Source organism: Rhinoraja longicauda, chromosome 24, assembly GCF_053455715.1.
Source record: "Rhinoraja longicauda isolate Sanriku21f chromosome 24, sRhiLon1.1, whole genome shotgun sequence".
Taxonomy (NCBI): Eukaryota; Metazoa; Chordata; class Chondrichthyes; order Rajiformes; family Arhynchobatidae; genus Rhinoraja; species Rhinoraja longicauda.
The window spans coordinates 31,695,238-31,718,555 of NC_135976.1; the positions used below are offsets into that span (position 1 = coordinate 31,695,238).

Consider the following 23,318-nt stretch of genomic DNA (forward strand, 5'->3'; position numbering starts at 1 on the left):
GTGTGTAGGATAGTGTTAATGTGCGGGGATCGCTGGTCGGCGCGGACTCGGTGGGCCAAAGGGCCTGTTCCCGCACTGTATCTCCGAACTAAACTAAACATACTCAAGGCTGAGGAAAGGCCTCGACCCAGAAACGTCACCTCTCCATGTCCTCCAGAGACGCTGCCTGACTCCACTGAGTTACCCCAGCACTCTGTGCCCTTTTATGTCAGGTTTTATGTCAGGGTGGCACAGCGGTAGAGTTGCTGCCTCACGGCGCCAGAGACCCGGGTTTGATCCTGACTGCGGGTGCCGTCTGTACGGAGTTTGTACCTTCTCCCCGGGACCCGCGTGGGTTTTCTCTGGGTGCTCAGGTTTCCTCCCACACTCCAAAGACGTAGAGGTTTGTAGGTGAATTGGTTTCTATAACATTGAAACTGTCCTGAATGTGTGTAGGATAGTGCTGGTGAACGAGGTGATCGCTGGTCGGCAAGGACTCGGTGTGCCAATTAGCCTATATCTGCGCTGTATCTCCAAAGTCTAAAGCTAACAGTATTAGGAAGGACTAAAATTTCACGCACAGTGTGGTGGGTGTATGGAATTCTATAGAATCCTACTCACCCCTTGGGAAACTGAAATCCTTTGAATGCTGTTTTTGGCAGCGGTCAAATATTGAATCATAATGGGCAATATACGCTTTACTGTATGAAAACAGGCCACTTGTACATCCATTGACAATCCTTGGTATTGGCTTCATGCACTCAGCAGCACACTGTGGAGAGGAATTAAAAAAGAAAAAAAAATTATTCCCCATATTTATAAAGTCACTGCTATATTTCCACTTCACAAATATAAAACTAACTTGTAAAATCAGCCACAGGCTTTTGCAAAACCAGCAGGTGACACAGTGGTAGAGTTGCTGTCTCAGAGCGCCAGAGACCCGGGTTCCATCCTGACTACGGGTGCTGTCCGCACGGAGTTTGGACGTTCTGCACGTGACCCAGAGGTTCTGCCTGACCCGCTGAGTTACCCCAGCACTTTTTGTGTCCTCTTTTGTAAACCGGCATTTGCATGTTCCTTGTTTGGGGAACTAGTTGCGGATGGGGGGACCGATGGTCGGCGTGGACCCGGTGGGCTAAGGGGCCTGTTTCCACCCTGCATCTTTCAATCAGCTGATCCAATGAAACTGCCGGTTAAGTTACCCAGTGCCATGAAAACCTCTGACGATCCATCCCATTGTCCACTGAGTGCGGGGCCATCACAACACATTTGCATTCACATTCTCTCAGGCCTTGCAGAAGGCAATTAATTCCCTTCTCAAAGGAACAAAATTAGGCCATTCGGCCCATCAAGTCCTCTCCGCCATTCAATCATGGCTGATCTATCTTTCCCTCACAACCCCATTCTCCACATAACCTTTGACATTCTTAGTAATGAAGAACCAGTTTCTTAATCCCAGCTTTAAAGATACCCATTGACTTGGCCTCTCTGTAGGAATGAATTCCACAGATTCACCACCCTCTGACTAAAGAAATTCCTCCTCATCTCCTTTCTAAATGTACGTCCTTTCATTCTGGGGCTGCGCCCTCTGGTCCTAGACTCTCCCACTAGTGGAAACATCCTCTCCACTCTATCCAGGCCTTTCTCTTTCCGCTACGTTTCAATGGGGTCCCCCCTCTTCCTTAAAAAAAATCATGACTTCTGTAGTTTAAACACAAAAGTAGCAAAAATCAAACCTTGTCGTTATAAATGGAATCAACCCGAATCCCATTTAGCCAAGTTATTATATTCTTGGTAACATTGTAATTAGTTGTGTTTTTTCTAAAGTATTCCAATAGGTGTTCGAAGGCCGTACTCAGCTGTCGGGCAGTGACGTCAATGAAACAACAATCAGTCTGTTGAGTAAATAATAAAACAACATTAATATTTCTTCCATTTAAGAAAACATATGATATCTTTTTTCCCCGAGATGCAACGCAGAAACAGGCACTTCGACTCACCGAGTCCGTGCCGAGCAGCGATCCCCGCACACGAGCGCTATCTTACACACCGAGGACAATTTACTATTTTCACCAAAGCCAATTAACCGACAAACCAGTACAAGTCTTTGGAGTGCGGGAGGAAACTGGAGCACCCGGAGAAAACCCACGCAGTCATGGGGGGGAACGCACAAACACTGTACGGACAGCAACCGTGGTCAGGATGGAACCCGGGACTCTGCCACTGTATGGCAGCAGCTGTAACGCTGCGCTTCTGTGGATCGTGTTTGGTTAAGTTTAGTTTGGAGATACAGCGTGGGAACAGCCCCTTCGACCCACTGCGTCCGCGCAGAACGTCGATCGTCCGTTCACATTAGTTCTATGGGGACCCACTTTCTCGTCCACCTCCCTACACGCCAGCGGCAATTTAAAGTGGCCAATTAACCTACAAAGCTGCATGTCCTGTGTGTGTGGGATGAAACTGGAGCACCTGGAGGAAACCCACGCAGTCACACGGTGAACGTGCAAACTCCACACAGATAGCTCTCAGCTTTCCTTTGCTGGAGTCAAAACTCAGCGCCCGTTGAGAGCTCGAGTCTTTCCATAGATGGCGTGTTAACTGAAGAAGGGTCTCGACCCGAAACGTCACCCAGTCCTTCTCTCCAGAGAAGCTGCCTGCCCTGCTGAGTTACTCCAGCATTTTGCGTCTATCTTTGGTTTAAACCAGCATCTGCAGTTCCTTCCGACACGATGGTGTTTTACTGACTGACTTCTCAGTGGGCAATGGGATGGATCGTTTTCATAAGATCGTAAGATGATAAGATACAGGAGCAGAATGAGGCCATTTAACCCATCACTACCATTGGCAATGCAGTCCAGGTCCCCACCACCCACTCTGCGTAAAACATGTCCCGCACATCACCGTTAAACTTTCCCCCCTCTCAAAATAACGGCTACGCCCTCTAGTATTGCACATTTCCACCCTGGGGGAAAAGGTTCTGACTGTCTACCCGATCTATGCCTCACAGAGTTTTCTCGCTTGCGTGCTTTCATTTTATTGCCAAACCGTTGTGTCGGACTTTATCTTGCACTAAACGTTTCACCCTTCATCCTGTACCGGGACACTGTAGGCTTGAGTGTAACCAGGCGTAGTCTTTACGCTGGCTGGACAGCACGCAACGAAAACGCTTTTCACTGTGCATCGGTACACGTGACAATAATAAATTAAACTAAACAAATGTCACAGCTCATTTATTCACAAAATGCTGGAGTAACTCAGCAGGTCAGGCAGCATCTCAGGAGAGAAGGAATTGGTGACGTTTTGACCCGAAACGTCACCCATTCCTTCTCTCCTGAGATGCTGCCTGACCTGCTGAGTTACTCCATCATTTTGTCAATAAATACCTTCGATTTGTACCAGCATCCGCAGTTATACACTGGAATTTAGAAGGATGAGGGGGGGATCTTATTGAAACATATAAGATAATTAGGGGATTGGACACATTAGAGGCAGGAAACATGTTGCCAATGTTGGGGATAGTCCAGAACAAGGGGCCACAGTTTAAGAATAAGGGGTAGGCCATTTAGAACGGAGATGAGGAAGAACTTTTTCAGTCAGAGAGTGGTGAAGGTGTGGAATTCTCTGCCTCAGAAGGCAGTGGAGGCCAGTTCGTTGGATGCTTTCAAGAGAGAGCTGGATAGAGCTCTTAAGGATAGCGGAGTGAGGGGGTATGGGGAGAAGGCAGGAACGGGGTACTGATTGAGAGTGATCAGCCATGATCGCATTGAATGGCGGTGCTGGCTCGAAGGGCTGAATGGCCTCCTCCTGCACCTATTGTCTATTGTCTATTGTCTATTGTTGTTTTCTTGCACTAAATGCCACAGCTCACGTCTGCAGCAAAAGTCTTCAGAGGGAAGGTCAAGCTATGCTGTTGTAAAACTAACACAACAGGGGCGGCACGGTGGCGCAGCGTTAGAGCTACTGCCTCACAGCGCCAGAGACCCATGTTCGACCTTGACTACGGGTGCTGTCTATATGGAGTTTGTACATTCTCTCGGTGACCTGCGTGGGTATTTCCCACCAGATTTTCGGTTTCCTCCCACACTCCAAAGACGTCCATGTTTGTAGGCTAATTGTCTTGGTATAAATGTAAAATTGTGCCTAGTGTGTGTAGGGTAGTGTTAGTGTGGGGGGGGGGGGGGGGGGGAATCGCTGGTTGGCAAGGACTCGGTGGGCCGAACGGCCTGTTTCTGCGCTGTATCTCTAAAAACATTTTAAAAAACGAAATAAGAATTTCTTACCAGGTTTTTAGCATCTGAATCTGTTAAAACCTCATACTGTACAAAACTTAGGAGCAGATTATCATTCTGGAAAAGAAGATACCATTAGCATTATTGTGCGCAGTTTTGGTCTCCTAATTCGAGGAAGGACATCCTGGCTATTGAGGCAGTGCAGCGTAGGTTCACGAGGTTAATCCCCAGGATGGCGGGACTGTCATATGAGGAACGATTGGAAAGACTGGGCTTGTATTCACTGGAATTTAGAAGGATGAGAGGGGATCTTATGGAAACCTATAAAATTATAAAAGGACTGGACAAGCTGGATGCAGGAAAAATGTTCCCAATGTTGGGGGAGTCCAGAACCAGGGGCCACACACACAGTCTAAGAATAAAGAAAGGGGAGGCCATTTAAAACTGAGGTGAGAAAAAACTTTTTCACCCAGAGAGTTGTGAATTTGTGGAATTCTCTCCCACAGAAGGCCGCGGAGGCCAATACACTGGATGAATTTAAAAGAGAGTTAGATAGAGCTCTAGGGGATAGCGGAATCAAGGGGTATGGGGAGAAGGCAGGCACGGGTTACTGATTGTGGATGATCAGCCATGATCACAATGAATGGCGGTGCTGGCTCGAAGGGCCAAATGGCCTCCACCTGCGCCTATTTTCTATATTTCTACGTTTCTATGACATGAAATAAGTGCGTTTGAGGTGAATCAGTGTTTGCAGCTTGCAGTTCTTTATCAGGTCCCCCCCCCCCCCCCCCCCCCCAAGAGATTTTAAGTTATACCAAGGTTAGTAGCACTTGTGTACGAAATTAATAGCTCAGGGTAAAATTGGGTGTTGAGATATTAAAGGGAAAGCAGGGTTTATGAATACTGTCGAGAGCAAATGCATTAAGACATTCTAGCCATAGAGGGAGTACAGAGAAGGTTCACCAGATTGATCCCTGGGATGGCAGGACTTTCATATGAAGAAAGACTGGTTAGACTAGGCTTATACTCGCTGGAATTTAGAAGACTGAGGGGGGATCTTATAGCAACATATAAAATTCTTAAGGGGTTGGAGAGGCTAGATGCGGGAAGATTGTTCCCGATGTTGGGGAAGTCCAGAACTAGGGGTCACAGCTTAAGGATAAAGGGGAAGTCTTTTAGGACCGAGATGAGAAAACATTTCTTCACACAGAGAGTGGCGAGTCTGTGAAATTCTCTGCCACAGAAGGTAGTTGAGGCCAGTTCATTGGCTATATTTAAGAGGGACTTAGATGTGGCCCTTGTGGCTAAAGGGATCAGGGGGTATGGAGAGAAGGCAGGTCCAGATTACTGAGCTGGATGATCAGCCATGATCATATTGAATGGCGGTGCAGGCTTGAAGGGCCGAATGGCCTACTCCTGCACCTATTTTCTATGTTTCTATTAGGCAGCGTTGCAGTGTGGATGCCAGTGAGAGCCATCGCTTGGTACAATAGACGATGGTGGTAGCAGAATTAGCCCAGGACACTTCCAGTTTCCAGCGTGGCGACGTGGGCCTTTCTGACACCGATTGTCGCCGGAAGCTTGCGGCTTCTTCAGGACCGTGGACACGATGGGCCGAAGGGCTTGTTTCCATGATGTATGGGCGGCACGGTAGCGCAGCGGCAGAGTTGCTGCTTTACAGCGAATGCAGCGCCGGAGACTCAGGTTCGATCCTGACTACGGGTGCACTGTAAGGAGTTTGTACGTTCTCCCCGTGACCTGCGTGGGTTTTCTCCGAGATCTTCGGTTTCCTCCCACACTCCAAAGACGTACAGGTATGTAGGTTAATTGGCTGGGTAAATGTAAAAATTGTCCCTAGTGGGTGTAGGATAGTGTTAATGTACGGGGATCGCTGGGCGGCACGGACTTGGAGGGCCGAAAAGGCCTGTTTCCGGCTGTATATATATGATATGATATGACCGACGATGACAGCGATGTCAACATTTCAAACGTACATAATGCCAAAGGAAGGAAGGAAGGAAGGAAGGAAGGAAGGAAGGAAGGAAGGAAGGAAGGAAGGAAGGAAGGAGAGGGGGAGGGGGAGGGGGAGGGAGAGGGAGAGGGAGAGGGAGAGGGAGAGGGAGAGGGAGAGGGAGAGGGAGAGGGAGAGGGAGAGGGAGAGGGAGAGGGAGAGGGAGAGGGAGAGGGAGAGGGAGAGGGAGAGGGAGAGGGAGAGGGAGAGGGAGAGGGAGAGGGAGAGGGAGAGGGAGAGGGAGAGGGAGAGGGAGAGGGAGAGGGAGAGGGAGAGAGAGAGAGGAAGAAAGAAGAAGAGGGAGGAGGTGTGGGTGGCAGCAGTGTGTTGTTTCAGTTTGCTCACCAGTTGCTCGATCAGTCTGCGCACATGGGTGGTTCCCCTCTTCAAATTGTCCCGGAAATTACACCATGGCTGTGGCGTGGCCAGGGGCAGCAGCAACACAAGATACAGGATGCAGAGTGCCTGCAACAAAAATGCAGAGACAGTCAGAGACATCTCAATAGACAATAGACAATAGGTGCAGGAGGAGGCCATTCGGCCCTTCGAGCCAGCACCGCCATTCAATGTGATCATGGCTGATCATTCTCAATCAGTACCCCGTTCCTGCCTTCTCCCCATACCCCCTGACTCCGCTATCCTTAAGAGCTCTATCCAGATCTCTCTTGAATGCATTCAGAGAATTGGCCCCCACTGACTTCTGAGGCAGAGAATTCCACAGATTCACAACTCTCTGATTGAAAATGTTTTCCCTCATCTCAGTTCTAAATGGCCTACCCCTTATTCTTAAACTGTGGCCCCTTGTTCTGGACTCCCCCAACATTGGGAACATGTTTCCTGCCTCTAACGTGTCCAACCCCTTCATAATCTTATACGTTTCGATAAGATCTCCTCTCATCCTTCTAAATTCCAGTGTATACAAGCCTAGTCGCTCCAGTCTTTCAACATATGATAGTCCCGCCATTCCGGGAATTAACCTAGTAAACCTACGCTGCACGCCCTCAATAGCAAGAATATCCTTCCTCAAATTTGGAGACCAAAACTGCACACAGTACTCCAGGTGCGGTCTCACTAGGGCCCTGTGCAACTGCAGAAGGACCTCTTTGCTCCTATACTCAACTCCTCTTGTTATGAAGGCCAACATTCCATTGGCTTTCTTCACTGCCTGCTGTACCTGCATGCTTCCTTTCAGTGACTGATGCACTAGGACACCCAGACCTCGATGGCTCAATCGCGCATGCAGAGAACGGGGGGGAGGGGGGGTTACTCCGACATCTCTGGACAACAGGCATTTGGCCTTTCCTTCTGCCCAGAGATGCAGAAATAGACACAAAAAGCTGGAGTAACTCAGCGGGACCGGCAGCATCTCTGGCGAGAAGGAACGGGTGACGTTTCGGGTCAGGGCCCTTCTTCGGACTACTTCTCAAGTCAGAAGAAAGGGTCCCAACCTGAAAGGGCACCCATCCCTTTCTTCTCCAGAGATGCTGCCTGTCCCGCTGACTTACTCCAGCACTTTGTGTCTATCTTCGGTCTAAACCAGCATCTGCAGTTCTTTCATAGGCATTTGGCCCACTGCACATCCCACCACAGGCTACGCAACATCAACTTCTGATCTCAGAACATCAAGCATAGAACAGCACAGCACAGAAAAAGGCCCTTCGGCCCACAATATCTGTGCTGAATATGATAGAACAGAACAGTACAGCATAGGAACAGGCCCCTCGGGCCACAATGTCTGTGCTGAATATGATAGAACAGAACAGTCCAGCACAGGAACAGGCCCTTCGGCCCGCAATGTCTCTTCTCTATTTAGTTTTTAGTTTAGAGATACAGCGCGGAAACAGCCCCTTTCGGCCCACCGGGTCCGCGCCGACCAGCGATCCCCGCACACTAACACTATCCTACACCCACTAGGGACAATTTTTACATTTACCAAGCCAATTAACCTACATACCTGGACGTCTTTGGAGTGTGGGAAGAAACCAAAGATCTCGGAGAAAACCCACACAGGTCACGGGGAGAACGTACAAACTCCGTACAGACAGCACCCGTAGTCGGGATCGTACCGGGTCTCCGGCGCTGCATTCGCTGTGAGGCAGCAACTCTACCTCTGCGCCACCGTGACCGTCCATATATATGATAAAACATAGAACCGTACAGCACAGGAACAGGCCCTTCGGCCCACAATGTCTGTTGTATATGATGGAACATAGAACAGTACAGAACAGGAAGAGGCCCTTCGGCCCACAATGTCTGTTGTATATGATGGAACATAGAACAGTACAGAATAGGAAGAGGCCCTTCGGCCCACAATGACCTTGGGTAGGGAAGGTATTATCTGTTGGCTAGGGAAGGTATTATCTCAAGAGGCAAACAATGTGGTGAACTATGGAACTGGTAAAACGACTGGGTTGGAGGAATGGGGGAAGAGAGAGGAGGGGAGAGGAGTAAGTAGAAGATACTTTAAATAAGAGAATTCAATATTCATGCATTGTAAGCTGCCCCAGCTAAATACGAGGTGCTGTTTCTCCAGTTTGCGTGTAAGCTTGCCCTGGCAATGGAGGAGGCCCAGGACAGAAAGGTCAGGGTGGGTAAACACAAAATGCTGGAGTAACTCAGCGGGACAGGCAGCATCTGTGGGGAGAAGGAATGGGTCGACATTTTTGGGTCGAGACCCTTCTTCAGACTGAGAGTCAGGGGAGAGGGAGATGCAGAGCCACCCATTCCTCCTCTCCGGAGATGCTGCCTGTCCCGCTGAGGTACTCCAGCATTTTGGGTCTATCTTCGGAGAAAACCAGCATCTGCAGTTCCTCTCTACACCCTTTTCACCGGACCTCACTCAGTACATGAGACAACTTTCGAGACACAGCGTGGAAACAGAGCCTTCGGCCTATGAAGTTGAACATTTCACAAGTGATTTAGTAAATACAAAAGTTAAATATTTAAATGTTGTCCTTGATTATTCTTTTGAGTTGATTCTAAATCTGAAAGATGTATTAAGTTTAGTTTTAGCTTTGTTTAGTAGAGTTGCTGCCTTACAGCAAATGCAGCGCCGGAGACCCAGGTTCGATCCCGGCCATGGGATCCCAGCACGTCTGTACGGAGTTTGTACGTTCTCCCCGTGACCTGCGTGGGTTTTCACCGAGATCTTCGCTTTCCTCCCACACTCCAAAGATGTGCAGGTATGTAGGTTAATTGGCTTGGTAAAATGCAAAAATTGACCCTAGTGCGCGTAGGATAGTGTTAGTGTGCGGGGATCGATGGTCGGCGCGGACCCGGTGGGCCGAAGGGCCTGTTTCGGCGCTGTGTCTCTAAAAAAACCTAAAGTAAAACTAAGATACAGCGTGGAACTTGTGTGCGGTTCCTTCCTAAACCACAAGGTCAGTGTGGGAATGGGAAGGGGAGTTTCAATATTTAGCAAGCGGGACGTTAAACTTGGGTTTGGCTGCTGCACAGTTTTAGACCACCCTATTGGGAACATTAGCTTTTCTTTTAGCTTGGTGTTAATTTCCTGTCGGACGAAAGAGACTCTTGCAACACGTACTCTCTACATCCATCATGTGCTGTGCAGTGGGGAATCCCCTGTGCAGTTTTCCATTACTGTATTTGCTTGTTCTCACAAACCCAAGACATTGTCAAACCCCCCCCCCCCCCGCCCCCCGAGTCAAAAACAAACAGGAATTTGAAAAATGTGAATGCCGCAGAGAAGCAGAGGAAGACCTTTTAAAGACATTTTACAAGACTAGGGGAATTGAGAACCAGAGGACATGGGTTTAAGGTGAGTGGGAAAAGTCACCGTACAATGTACCATCCTACATTTCTTGAGGGAGTGCAGCGTAGGTTCACCAGGTTAATTCCCGTGATGGGTGGGACTGACATATGATGATAGAATGGGTCGACTGGGCTCGTATTCACTGGAATTTAGAAGGATGAGAGGGGATCTTATAGAAACATATAAAACATTCTTAAGGGATTGGACAGGCTAGATGCAGGAAAAATGTTCCCCATGTTGGGGGAGTCCAGAACCAGGGGTCACAGTTTAAGAATAAGGGACAGGCCATTTAGGACTGAGAGGAGGGAAATCTTTTTCACCCAGAGAGTTGTGAATCTGTGGAATTATCTGCCACAGAAGGTAGTGGAGGCCAAATCACTGGATGTTTTCAAGAGGGAGCTAGATTTGGCTCTTAGGGTTAAAGGAATCAAGGGATATGGGGAAAAAGCAGGAACAGGGCACTGATTTTGGATGATCAGCCATGATCATGTTGAATGGCGGTGCTGGTTCAAAGGGCCGAATGGCCTACTCCTGCACCTATTTTCTAGGTTTCTATGGTTCTATATTTCCTTGATCATCGTCCCCTGTGATCTGTAGTTTCACACCTTACCCTTCCATTTCTCTAGTTTCCTTCACCCCAGAATCTCAGTCTGAAGAAGGGTCTCGATTCGAAACGTCACCCATTCCTTCTCTCCAGAGATGCTGCCTTATCACGCTGAGTTACTCCAGCAATTTGAGTCTATCTTTCTCACTTCATGGTGGGTAGATCACATGAGGGCTGGCGAGTGATTAGAATTTTTACACTGCAACATCGCTGAAAATGAATGCTTACAAATCGCCATCTTCACATATTTTTAAACGTGGCTGGGGTCAAATAATACGACAACAATGCTTTCAATCCCAGTGAGACGAAGGATTTTATTTGATATCAATTCCCTTTACTGAAATGTGCCCATTTTTAGTCATAGTCATAGAGCGTGCAAACATGCCCTTTGTTTCAACTTCCCCAAACCGGCAAACATGGAGTGGACTGGAATAGTCCCTCCTGACCGTACTTGGCCCATGTCCCAAAACATAGAATTATAGAGAGTCACAGAGTCATACAGCATGAAAACAGGCCCTTCGGCCCAACTTGCCCACACCGGCCAACATGCCTCATCTACACTAGTCCCACCTCCCTGCTTTTGATCCATATCCCTCGAAACCTGTCCTATCCATCTCCCTATCTAAATCTTTCTTAAGCATTGGGATAGTCTCTGCTTTAACTACCTCCTCCGGCAGCTCTCTCCATACATTTGCCACCCATTGTGTAAAATTTGTCCCTCAGGTTTCTATTAAATCTTTTCCCTTCCTCGCCTTAAACCTATGTCCCCATGTTCTCGATTCTCTTACTCTGGGCAAGGAATTCTGTGCATTTATCCGATCTATTCCTCTCGCGATCTTGTATGACCCCCATATAAAATCACCTCTCATGTGATTCAGCGAATAGAGTCCCAGCCTGCTCAACCTCTCCCGATAGCTCAGGCCTCGAGTCCTAGCGACCCACTGTAAACCGCAGTGATTTACAAGTAACATCTGCTGCTAACTCTTTCTATGGACAGACACAAAAAGCTGGAGTAACTCAGCAGGTCAGGCAGCATTTCTGGAGAGAAGGAATGGGTGACGTTTTGGGTCAAGACCCTTCTTCAGACTCTTTCTTTGACTTCCTCCTTAATACTGAAGAACACTGCAAGGGCCAGGTTCAGCTCAAACTCCATCATCAAGTTTGCTGATGACACTGTGGTGGTGGGCCGGATCTCCAACAACGATGAGAAGGCCTACCGGGAGGAGGTGGCTGATCTGGCACTCTGGTGTCAGGACAATAGCCTCCTCTTGAATGTCACTAAAACAAAGGAGCTGATTGTGGACTTCAGAAGGGCTAAACATCCAAGGACGTACACGCCACTGGAGATAAATGGGTCTATTGTGGATAGGGTGAGCAGTTTCAAATACTTGGGAGTCCGCATCGCAGAGGATCTGACGTGGGCAACGCACATTGCCGCACTGGTGGGTAAGGCTAAGCAGCGCCTTTACCACCTTAGACAACTGAGGAAATTCAGAGTGTCGCTGAGGATCCTTCATTGCTTCTACTCTGGGGCTGTAGAGAGCATCCTGTCCGGCAACATTACAGTCTGGTTTGGGAACAGCTCTGCCCAGGATAGGATGGCCCTGCAGAGAGTAGTGCGTTCGGCAGAACGCACCATGGGAACTACACTCGTCCCCCTGCAGGACCTATACATCAGGAGGTGCAGATCCAGAGCAAGCAAGATCATGAGGGACCCCTGCCACCCCAGTAACGGACTGTTCCAGATGCTACGGTCAGGCAAACGCCTCCGCTGTCACGCTGTGAAAACGGAGAGGATGAGACGGAGCTTCTTCCCACAGGCCATCAGGACTGTCAACTTTGATAACCCCAGAGACTAAATTTTTGTCGACACTTTTTGTGCTATGTTTAGTAACTTATTAACTTTATTTATATGCTGTAACTGTAATTCTTTTTGTGCACAACCCGCAGGCATTGCCACTTTCATTTCACTGCACATCGAGTATGTGTATGTGACAAATAAATTTGACTTGACTTAAACTGTTTCATTCAGTGTGCTTTTTAGCTACAGTAAGGGTTAGACAACACTGTCTATCTATTCCCTCCATAGATGCTGCCTGGTCATAGAGTTATAGCAACTCGGAGAGTCATACAACGTGGAAACAGGCCCTTCGGCCCAACTTGCCCACACTGGCCAACGGCCCCATCTACACTAGTCCCACCTGCCTGCGCTTGGTTCATATCCCTCTAAACCTGTCCTATCCATGTCCTATCTGTTTCTTAAATGTTGGGGTAGTCTCTGCCTCATCTACCTTCTCTGGCAGCTTTAGTTCAAAGCAGCAACTCTACCGCTGCGCCACCGTGCCGCTCAGCTTTGATAAAGGCTAACAAACTTTGGCTGACAATTAAAAAATGAATGGACAAATAAATACGGATGACCTTCTTACTTCTGACTCTAGAACTCAAACAAGGCAGAGATTATTAAGGGGTTGGACACGTTAGAGGCAGGAAACATGTTCCCAATGTTGGGGGAGTCCAGAACAAGGGGCCACAGTTTAAGAATAAGGGGTAGGCCATTTAGAACTGAGATGAGGAAAAACTTTTTCAGTCAGAGATTTGTGAATCTGTGGAATTCTCTGCTCAAGAAGGCAGTGGAGGCCAATTCTCTGAATGCATTCAAGAGAGAGCTGGATAGAGCTCTTAAGGATAGCGGAGTCAAGGGGTATGGGGAGAAGGCAGGAACGGGGTACTGATTGAGAATGATCAGCCATGATCACATTGAATGGCGGTGCTGGCTCAAAGGGCCGAATGGCCTCCTCCTGCACCTATTGTCTATAGAACAAGTTGGTAATTATTCTAAATTGGCTCTGTGGGTGCAAAGTAAAAGATTCCAAAGGATTCCTTGGAACACAAAGTTTAAGTGATGGATTTGGACCATTGTACCGTTAGTTCTGAAAAGTAAACAACTAATTCCCCTTAAAGAATAAGTGATGCAAATCAGAGAAGTAATTGGCGCGCTAGTCAACTCCAGGGGCAGCATGGTGGCGCAGTGGTAGAGTTGCTGCCTCACAGCGCCAGAGACCCGGGTTTCATCCTGACTATGGGTGCTGTCTGTACGGAGTTTGTACGTTCTCCCCGTGACCACGTGAATTTCTACCGGGTGCTCCGGTTTCCTCCCACACTCCAAGAGACGTGTAGGTTTGGAGGCTAATTGGCTTCTGTAGTATTGTCAATTGTCCCTAGTGTGTCGGATAGTGATAGTGTATGGGGTGATCACTAGTTGGCACGGACTCGGTAGGCCGAAGGCCCTGTTTTTGTGCTGTGTCTCTCAAGTCTAAAGGATACCGGCAAGATGGCACTGCGGTAGAGTTGCTGCCTTACAGCGCCAGAGACCCGGATTCGATCCTGACTCAGGGATGCTGCCTGTACGGAGTTTGTACGTTCTCCCCGTGACCTGCGTGGGTTTTCTCCGAGATCTTCGGTTTCCTCCCACACTCCACAAAGACGTGCAGGTTTGTAGGTTATTTGGGTTGGTATGAATGTAAATCGTCCCTGCTGTGTGTAGGAAAGCGCTAGTGTGCGGGGATCACCGGTCGGTGCGGACTCGGTGGGCCGAAGGGCCTGTTTCCGCGCTGAATCTCAAAACTAAAATAAACTCAATTAAAAGTCTGGACTGTTGAGTAACTATATGATCCTGAATTTTCTCAAATCCTTATCACAGGGTTATGCAGCACAGAAACAGGCCCAGTTCAGCTTTCTATTCACTGCTAAATCTCTTTTCAATCTTTTTGTTTTTTTGCCAACGAAAATGTGGCAAGTCAAGACAATTTCTCTGCAAACTGTAATTTCCTGTCCTTCAGCCTCCCTGGCTCCAGAAACGTTTTCTCTGGAGTTGTGACTAAAACCCCTACACTGTGTTCCAACTACAACTTAATTGTCATCTTAATTATTTCTGTCATTAACCAATAATTCAATGCCTTGGTCAATTAAACTATAAACGTGCTGAATGTCTTTGAAATCATTTTATTGACGTTTCAAAATGATTTGTGCGGTTTAAAGAAAAACCTCTTTAAAATTTCCAGTTGCCACAATGTTAAATAAATGTAGTTTAGTTTAGTTTATCGTCACAGGTACCCATCTACACCAGTCCCACCTGCCTGCATTTGGCCCATATCCCTCGAAAACCTACCCTGTCCATGTACAGGTCTAAATGTTTGTTAAATGTTGTGATTGTACCTGCAATCATTTGTACAAGAGAGTCTGGTGCCAACACACCATTGACACTTGAAATAGAGGCTTGATTGCCAATACTTGTAAGGAGATATCACCAATATTAGTGCCCTGCCACTAATATTTAGCCAATAGGACAAAGAAGTGCAATTTAAAACTATCAATGAAAAGGAAGATTAGGAAAAAAGAGCTCTCCTTATTCCCTGCCTCAACTACCTCCTCTGGCAGCTTGTTCCATACACCCACCGCCCTTTGTGTGGAAAAAGTTACCCCTCAGATTCCTATTAAATCTTTTCCCCTCCTCACGTTAAACCTATGTCCTCTGGTTCTCGATTCCCTTACTCTGGGCAAAAGACTCTGTGCGTCTATCCGATCTATTCCTATCAGCGAGACCAAACGCAGGCTCGACAATCGTTTCGCTCAGTCCGCCTTAACCAACCTGATCTCCCGGTGGCTCAGCACTTCAACTCCCTCTCGCACTCCCAGTCTGACCTTTCTGTTATGGGCCTCCTCCATTGTCATAGTGAGGCCCAGCGCAAATTGGAGGAACATCATCTCATATTTCGCTTGGGCAGTTTACACCCCAGCGGTATGAACATAGACTTCTCTAACTTCAGATAGCTCGTCTGTCCCTCTCTTTCCCCTCCCCCATCCCAGCTCTCCCACTGTCTTCCTGTCGCCTACTACATCCTATCTTTGTCCCGCCCCCTCCCCTGACATCAGTCTGAAGAAGTGTCTCAACCCGAAACGTCACCCATTCCTTCTCTCCTGAGATGCTGCCCGAGCCGCTGAATTACTCCAGCATTTTGTGTCTACCCGCTCATGATTTTGTACACTTCTATAAGATCACCCCTCATCCTCCTGCGCTCCAAGGAATAGAGTCCCAGGCTGCTCAACCTCTCCCTATAGCTCTTGCCCTCGAGTCCTGGCAACATCCTCGTAAAAAATGAAAATGAAAGAAAATCCTTGTAGAATGAAAATTTAACGCCACCAATTTTACGTCAAATTTATTATCGTTGCTTCCTTATATTTCCTCGCATATATTCACCGAAAGAATACATCAAAAGATTGCACGGTGGACTGGCAGCGACAAACAGTTAAAGAAATAATACATAAATTGCAACAAAAAAAAATTCCTTGAGCCAGACCAACCCAAAGCAAAAAAAGTGGTTTTCTATTTCAGCCAGGAAAAATTAATTGAGAGTTTTAGTTTTATAGTTCTGGAGATACAGCGTGGAATGGACAGATGATGTATCGGGTCGAGACCCTTCTTGATTCATGACCGTCTGCAAGATTGACTTAATTGACTTTGACTTCATCAGTCACCAGGATTAGTCATCTGTGAGTCTGAAGAAGGGTCCCGGGCTGAACGCCCATACCGGCCAACATGTCCCAGCTGCACCAGTCACACATGAAAGGCTACACCAGTCCATTCCCGCTTTTGCGTTTCGCTCAAGGTGCCAGCGTCCGCAAATCCCTGTGTCTCCCCTCTTTGTCACAATGTTTTCAGGAGAGCGTGCCACAGGAAGAATGTGCAAACTCCTTACAGACAGCACCCGTAGTCAGGATCGAACCTGGGTCTCTGTCGCTGTAAGACAGCAACTCTACCGCTGGGCCACTGTTCACGATATCCATATTCCCCAGAGATGTTGTCTGACCTGTTGAGTTCCTCCAATATTTTCATAAGTGATAGGAAAAAATTAGACCATTCGGCCCATCAAGTCTACTCCGCCATTCAATCATTGCTGACCTATGTCTCCCTCCTAACCCCATTCACCTGCCTTCTTCCCATAACCCTTGACCCCTGCACTAATCAAGAATCGATCTATCTCAGCCTTAAAAATATCCATTGACTTGGCCTCCACAGCCTTTTGTGGCAGAGAATTCCACAGATTCACCACCCTCTGATTAGAGAAATTCCTCCTCATCTTCCCAAAGGAACGTCCTTTAATTCTGAGACTATGACCTCTAGTCCTAGACTCTCCCACTGGTGGAAACATCCTCTCCACGTCCACTCTATCCAAGCCTTTCACTATTTGTTTAGTTTCAATGAGGTCCTCATCATTTTGTGTCTTTAAAACAACAGTACAGCACAGGAAGAAGCCCTTCAGCCCACAGTGTCTCTTCTGAACATGATCATGATGAGACCAAGTCTTATCTGCCTGCATATGATCCATACCCCTCCCTCCGCCCCTGCTTATCCAAAGATCTTTTAAATGCCTGAAAGCAGACAACCAGCTGTGAAGATAGGTCTCCCATGACAAGTCATGTGAGTTAATTTGGCTGTTTAATACGTTCAGAAAACACAAGAGTTAATTAACTGGAATAAGAAACAGATGTTTGTAGAGTGAATGTTTTAAATTGCGATATGCCAAACCCCCTGCCAAAAGCAGTTTGCAACTTTGTATTGAAACTCCACTGATATTGAAGCAGCAAAATGGAAGTAGTTCTGTGGAGATTCCAGGCAATATTACTTCCATCAAAGCACGGCTCGGTGGCACAGCTGGGGAGTTGCTGCCTTACAGCGCCGGAGACCCGGGTTCGATCCCGACTACGGGTGCCGTCTGTACGGAGTTTGTACGTTCTCCCCGTGACCTGCGTGGGTTTTCTCCGAGATCTTTGGTTTCCTCCCGCACTCCAAAGACGTACAGGTGTTTGTAGGTAAATTGGCTTGATACAAGTGTAAATTGGCCCTGGCGTGTGTGGAGTCATGTCGGTGTGCGGGCATCGCTGGTCGGTGCGGACTCGGTGGGCCGAAGGGCCTGTTTCCGCGCTGTATCTCCAAACTAAACTAAAATGGGAAAAAAAAACTGCATATGCAAGTCTGAAATAGAAGTGAAAAATCTTGAGAACTTTTTCACTTGCGCCTGCATGTGTAACAAATGCAAAAGGAATTTCACTGGGCAGTTGCATAGGTGATAAATAAAGCTTAAACAATAGTGATGTACTGTGCTAATTGTAATGAGCCCTGCTCCTAATTGCTAAAAGGGATTGTGATAGCTTTTAAAACATTATTTCCATAATAAGTGGGCAATGAGGGCAAGATTATTGCCAATTCCACTTTCGAATGTGACAGAGAGCTCGCTGTCTTTCACAAACACTGCAATTTTGTGGCAAGGGTTTCCCACAGTATTACCCGTTAATTATGCCGTCTTGAAATTGCTACAAGTTATGATTCTTATCCTGGCATTAAAATTGCTCATCTCTTTCATTCCATCATGAATAGACACATATCCGTTTAGCTTGGCTTATTGTCACGTGTACCGAGGTACAGTGAAAAGCTAGACACAAAATGATGGAGTAACTCTGCGGGTCAGGCAGCATCTCTGGAGAAAAGGAATAGGTGATATTTCAGGTCGAGGTCCTTCTTCAGTCTGAATAAGGGTCTCGACCCGAAACGTCACCCATTCCATTTCACCACAGGTGCTGCCTGTCCCGCGGAGTTACTCCAGCATTTTGTGTCTATCTTCGGTGTAAACCAGCTTCTGCAGTTCCTTCCTACACATACATTGGGAAGTTTTTGTTGCGTGCTAACCAGTCAGCGGAAAGACAATGCATGATTACAATCGAGCCGACCACAGTGTAGGTACATGATAAAGGAAGTAACGTTTAGTGCCAGATAACGTCCAGTAAAGTCCAATTAAAGATAGGCCGAGGGTCTCCAATGAGGCGGATGGTAAGTCAGGACCGCTCTCCAGCTGTTGATAGGATGGTTCAGTTGTCTAATAACAGCTGGGAAGAAACTGCCCCTGAATCTGGAGCGTTTTCACACTTCTGTACCTCTTGCCTGATGGGAGAGGGGAGAAGAGGGAGCGACCGGGGGTGAGACCAGTCCTTGATTATGCTGGTGGCCTTGCCGAAGCAACGTGAAGGCTATCAAACATCTCTACTTCGGTGCTGTCAATGGGTATTGTACACTGTCAATGAGTATGTGTACAGCTTGGCTTCCTGAAGATCGCTATCTCCTTTGTCTTGCTGATATTGAGAGAAAGATTGTTGTCAATAGACAATAGACAATAGGTGCAGGAGTAGGCCATTCAGCCCTTCGAGCCAGCACCGCCATTCAATGCGATCATGGCTGATCACTCTCAATCAGTACCCCGTTCCTGCCTTCTCCCCATACCCCCTCACTCCGCTATCCTTAAGAGCTCTATCCAGCTCTCTCTTGAAAGCATCCAACGAACTGGCCTCCACTGCCTTCTGAGGCAGAGAATTCCACACCTTCACCACTCTCTGACTGAAAAAGTTCTTCCTCATCTCCGTTCTAAATGGCTTACCCCTTATTCTTAAACTGTGGCCCCTTGTTCTGGACTCCCCCAACATTGGGAACATGTTTCCTGCCTCTAATGTGTCCAATCCCCTAATTATCTTATATGTTTCAATAAGATCCCCCCTCATCCTTCTAAATTCCAGTGTATACAAGCCTAATTGCTCCAGCCTGTCAACATACGACAGTCCCGCCATTCCGGGAATCAACCTAGTGAACCTACGCTGCACGCCCTCAATAGCAAGAATATCCTTCCTCAAATTTGGAGACCAAAACTGCACACAGTACTCCAGGTGCGGTCTCACCAGGGCCCGGTACAACTGTAGAAGGACCTCTTTGTTCCTATACTCAACTCCTCTTGTTACGAAGGCCAACATTCCATTGGCTTTCTTCACTGCCTGCTGTACCTGCATGCTTCCTTTCAGTGACTGATGCACTAGGACACCCAGATCTCGTTGAACATCCCCTCTTCCTAACTTGACACCATTCAGATAATAATCTGCCTTTCTATTCTTACTTCCAAAGTGAATAACCTCACACTTATCTACATTAAACTGCATCTGCCATGTATCCGCCCACTCACACAACCTGTCCAAGTCACCCTGCAGCCTTATTGCATCTTCCTCACAATTCACACTACCCCCCAGCTTAGTATCATCTGCAAATTTGCTAATGGTACTTTTAATCCCTTCATCTTGACACCAGGTCTCGAGGTTCTCAATCTTCAAACCATACTTTTGAGCAGCGAACGAATGAATGAATAGCAAAACCAGCAATAAGAGTTTGGTGTCTTTGATATCTTTCTTTTCGTTCTGCCTTTTGTGCTTGTGTTTGGCTTGATTGTATAAGCGCATGGTATTTTCTGTAGTCCCGATGATCGAAAGCTTAAAGTTCCCAGGAATAAATATCGCCAGCAATTTTATCGCGGACCGGCTTCGTCGAAGCTATGGCCAAAAGAAAGCACGCCAACGCCTCGACTTCCTTCGAAGGCCTAGGAAGTTTGGCATGTCCCCAACGACTCTCGCCAACTTCAACAGAAGCATCTTATCGGGATGTGTCACAGCCTGATGTGTCACAGCCTGGGAACAGCGGCATCCATGACCACAAGAAATTCCAGAGGGTTGTGGACGTAGCCCCGGTCATCACGCAAACCAACCTCCCTTCCTTTAAGTCCACCTACACTTCACGCTGCCTCGGCAAGGCCACCAGCACAATCAGGGACCAGTATTACCCCGGTCACTCCCCTCTTCTCCCCTCTCCCATCGGGCAAGAGGTACAGAAGTGTGAAAAAGCACACCTCCAGATTCAGGGACAGTTCCCAGCTGTTATCAGGCAACAGTTCTCTCATCAGCCAGAGTGCGGTCCTGACTTCCCTTACCTTTAATCGGACTTTATCAGACCTGAATGTTGTACCTTGCACGAAATGCTGTGCTTTTTACCCTTTATCTGTGTACTGTGGATGACTTGATTGTATTCAGGTGTAGTCTTTGACTGGATAGCACGCAAACAAAAGGTTTTCACCAATCCTCGATGCACGTGACATTAATAAACTAAACTTCAGGGATACAGCTTGGAAACAGGCCCATTGGCCCACCCAATCCACGCTACACTAACACTATCCCACACAAGAGGGACAATTTATAATTTTTACCAAAGCCAATTAATCTACAAACCTGTACGTCTTTGGAGTGTGGGATGAAATCGGAGCACCCGGAGAAAACCCACGCAGTCACGGGGAGAGCGTACAAACTCCTTGCAGGCACCCGCAATCAGGATCAAACTCGGGTCTTTGGCGCTGTAAGGCAGCAACTCTACCGCTGTGCCACCTTGGTGGCCCTACCATGTTCCCCAGGGATGTTGCCTGACCCGTTGAGTTACTGTGGCACTTTGTGTCTTTATTTGTAAACCAGATCTGCAGTTCCTTGAGACTATCAAATGTTATTGAATCTAATGAAGGAGGCATTATTTTAAGCACACACATTGATCTGCTGAGTCTAGTTTGGATAAATTAATTGATAAATAAACCCGGGCTGTAATCTAATCTGTCTTGGCGAGTCAGGGCACCACGAATGGTTTAAGGAAGTGAGAGGACGGGGGTCGCTGGTTGGCACAGGCTTGGTGGGCCGAAGGGCCTGTTTCCCTGCTGTATCTCCAAACTAAAAATCTGCTTTCTAAACTAATTACCACATTCATAATATAAACTCATATCTTTTTGCACTTTAAACCACAACAGGTTATTTGGGCCTGATGGTGCCAAATTCAGGCCAAGGTGCACAGTAGCAGGTAAACATCTACAGAAGAGATACAATCTCTGGAGAACATGGACAGGCGACATTTCAGACTGATTGTAGTTGGTGGGAGAAAGCTGGAAGATAGGTGGGATCGGGACCAAGTGATGACTGGAACTGCAGATGCTGGTTTACACCGAAGATAGGCACAAAGTGCTGTTGTAACTCAGCGGGTCAGGCAACATCTTTGGAGAAAAGGAATGGGTGACTTTTGAAGAAGGGTCTCGACCAGAATCGCCACCTAGTCCTTTTCTCCAGAGATGCCTGCCTGACCCGCTGAGTTACTCCAGCACTTTGTGTGTCTATCTTGGCAAGTGATAGGTGGATACAGGTTAACCCTTATCTCACACCTTTTTGTCTTTTCATCTCTGTCCTTTGTTTGAACATCTACCTATCAAACTGCCCCTCATGTGTATCCAGCTATCATTTGCCAGACTTTGTCCCCCCCCTCTCCAACCTCTCTTCCAGCTTTCTTTCTGCCTTTCAACAATCAGTCTGAAGAACGGTTCCGACCCGAAGCGTCACCTATTTATGTTCTCCAGAGGTGCTGCCTGACCTGTTGAGTTGCTCCAACACTTTGTGTCTTTTTGTGGTAAGCCAGCATCTGCAGTTCCCCTTTGTGACCAGAAATGACACAGGTGGAATCCAATGAATCCCATCTAGTGGTGGATGTGATCTGGTACAGGTGAGGCTGTGCTGTACTTAAGAGAACATTGATGCTGCCTCTTACACAGATATATGGTGAAGTGCTTGGTTTTGCATGTTACCCAGCCAAATCACACATACTTGAATACACCAGGAAATGCGAAAGAGGCAATAAACAGCACGAGAACTACAAACATCAAGCAAATACCATCAGGCAGGGAGTCAGGAGTCAAGAGTGTTTTAGACAATAAACAATAGACAATAGGTGCAGGAGGAGGCCATTCGGCCCTTCGAGCCAGCACCGCCATTCAATGTGATCATGGCTGATCATTCTCAATCAGTACCCTGTTCCTGCCTTCTCCCCATACCCCCTGACTCCGCTATCCTTAAGAGCTCTATCCAGCTCTCCCTTAAGTGCATTCAGAGAATAAGCCTCCACTGCCTTCTGAGGCAGAGAATTCCACAGATTCACAACTCTCTGACTGAAAAAGTTTTTCCTCATCTCAGTTCTAAATGGCCTACCCCTTATTCCAAAACTGTGGCCCCTTGTTCTGGAAGACACAATAAGGTGGAGTATCTCAGCCGGGCAGGCAGCTTCTCTGGATAGAAGCAATGGATGATGTTTCGGGTCGAAACCCTTTTTCTGTCTGAGTCAGGGGAGAGGGAGAGGAAGTGCATGGTGTGAAAACGAGACAAAGGGGATGCTGATCGGGGAACATGTAGAGTAGATCACTGTTACCTGGGAGAAGTATCACGTATCTGTACACTGTGGATTTGCTCGATTGTAATCATGTATTCTCTTTCCGCGGGCTGGTTAGCAAGCAAACAAAAATCTGAAGAAGGATCTCGACCCGAAATGTCACCCATTCCTTCCCTCCAGAGATGCCGCCTGTCCCACTGAGTTACTCCACCATTTTGTGACTATCTTCGGTGAAAACGTGCAGGTTCCAAAGACGTGCAGGTATGTAGGTTAATTTGACTGGGTAAATGTAAAAATTGTCCCTAGTGTGTGTAGGATAGTGTTAATGTGCGGGGATCGCTGGGCGGCGCGGACTTGGTGGGCCGAAAAGGCCTGTTTCCGCGCTGTATATATATGATATGATACGATAAAACCAGCATCTACCGTTCCTCCCTACTTTCTTTTCACTGTACCTCACTGCACGACAATAAACTAAACTGTACTGAAATTTAGAGACACAGCACAGAAACAGGCCCTTCAGCCTATGAAATTAGACATTTCACAAATAATTTAGCAAATAAATAAAGTTAAATATTAAATTTTGTCCTTGATTATTCTTTTGAGTTGATTCTAAA

General features: G+C 47.3%; 1 protein-coding gene across 1 annotated transcript in view; it reads right to left on the reverse strand.

The window, feature by feature from the left end:
- The window catches only part of LOC144605578 (uncharacterized), a 55,433-nt gene that overhangs the window by 13,477 nt on the left and 18,638 nt on the right, over nt 1-23,318 (reverse strand). Inside the window, exons 2-5 of the mRNA XM_078421007.1 lie at nt 6,565-6,684; nt 4,260-4,325; nt 1,716-1,874; nt 601-751 (exon numbers count right to left, since the gene is read on the reverse strand). Of these exons, the coding sequence (XP_078277133.1) occupies nt 601-751; nt 1,716-1,874; nt 4,260-4,325; nt 6,565-6,684 (496 nt within the window). The remainder of the gene's footprint in view (nt 1-600; nt 752-1,715; nt 1,875-4,259; nt 4,326-6,564; nt 6,685-23,318) is intronic.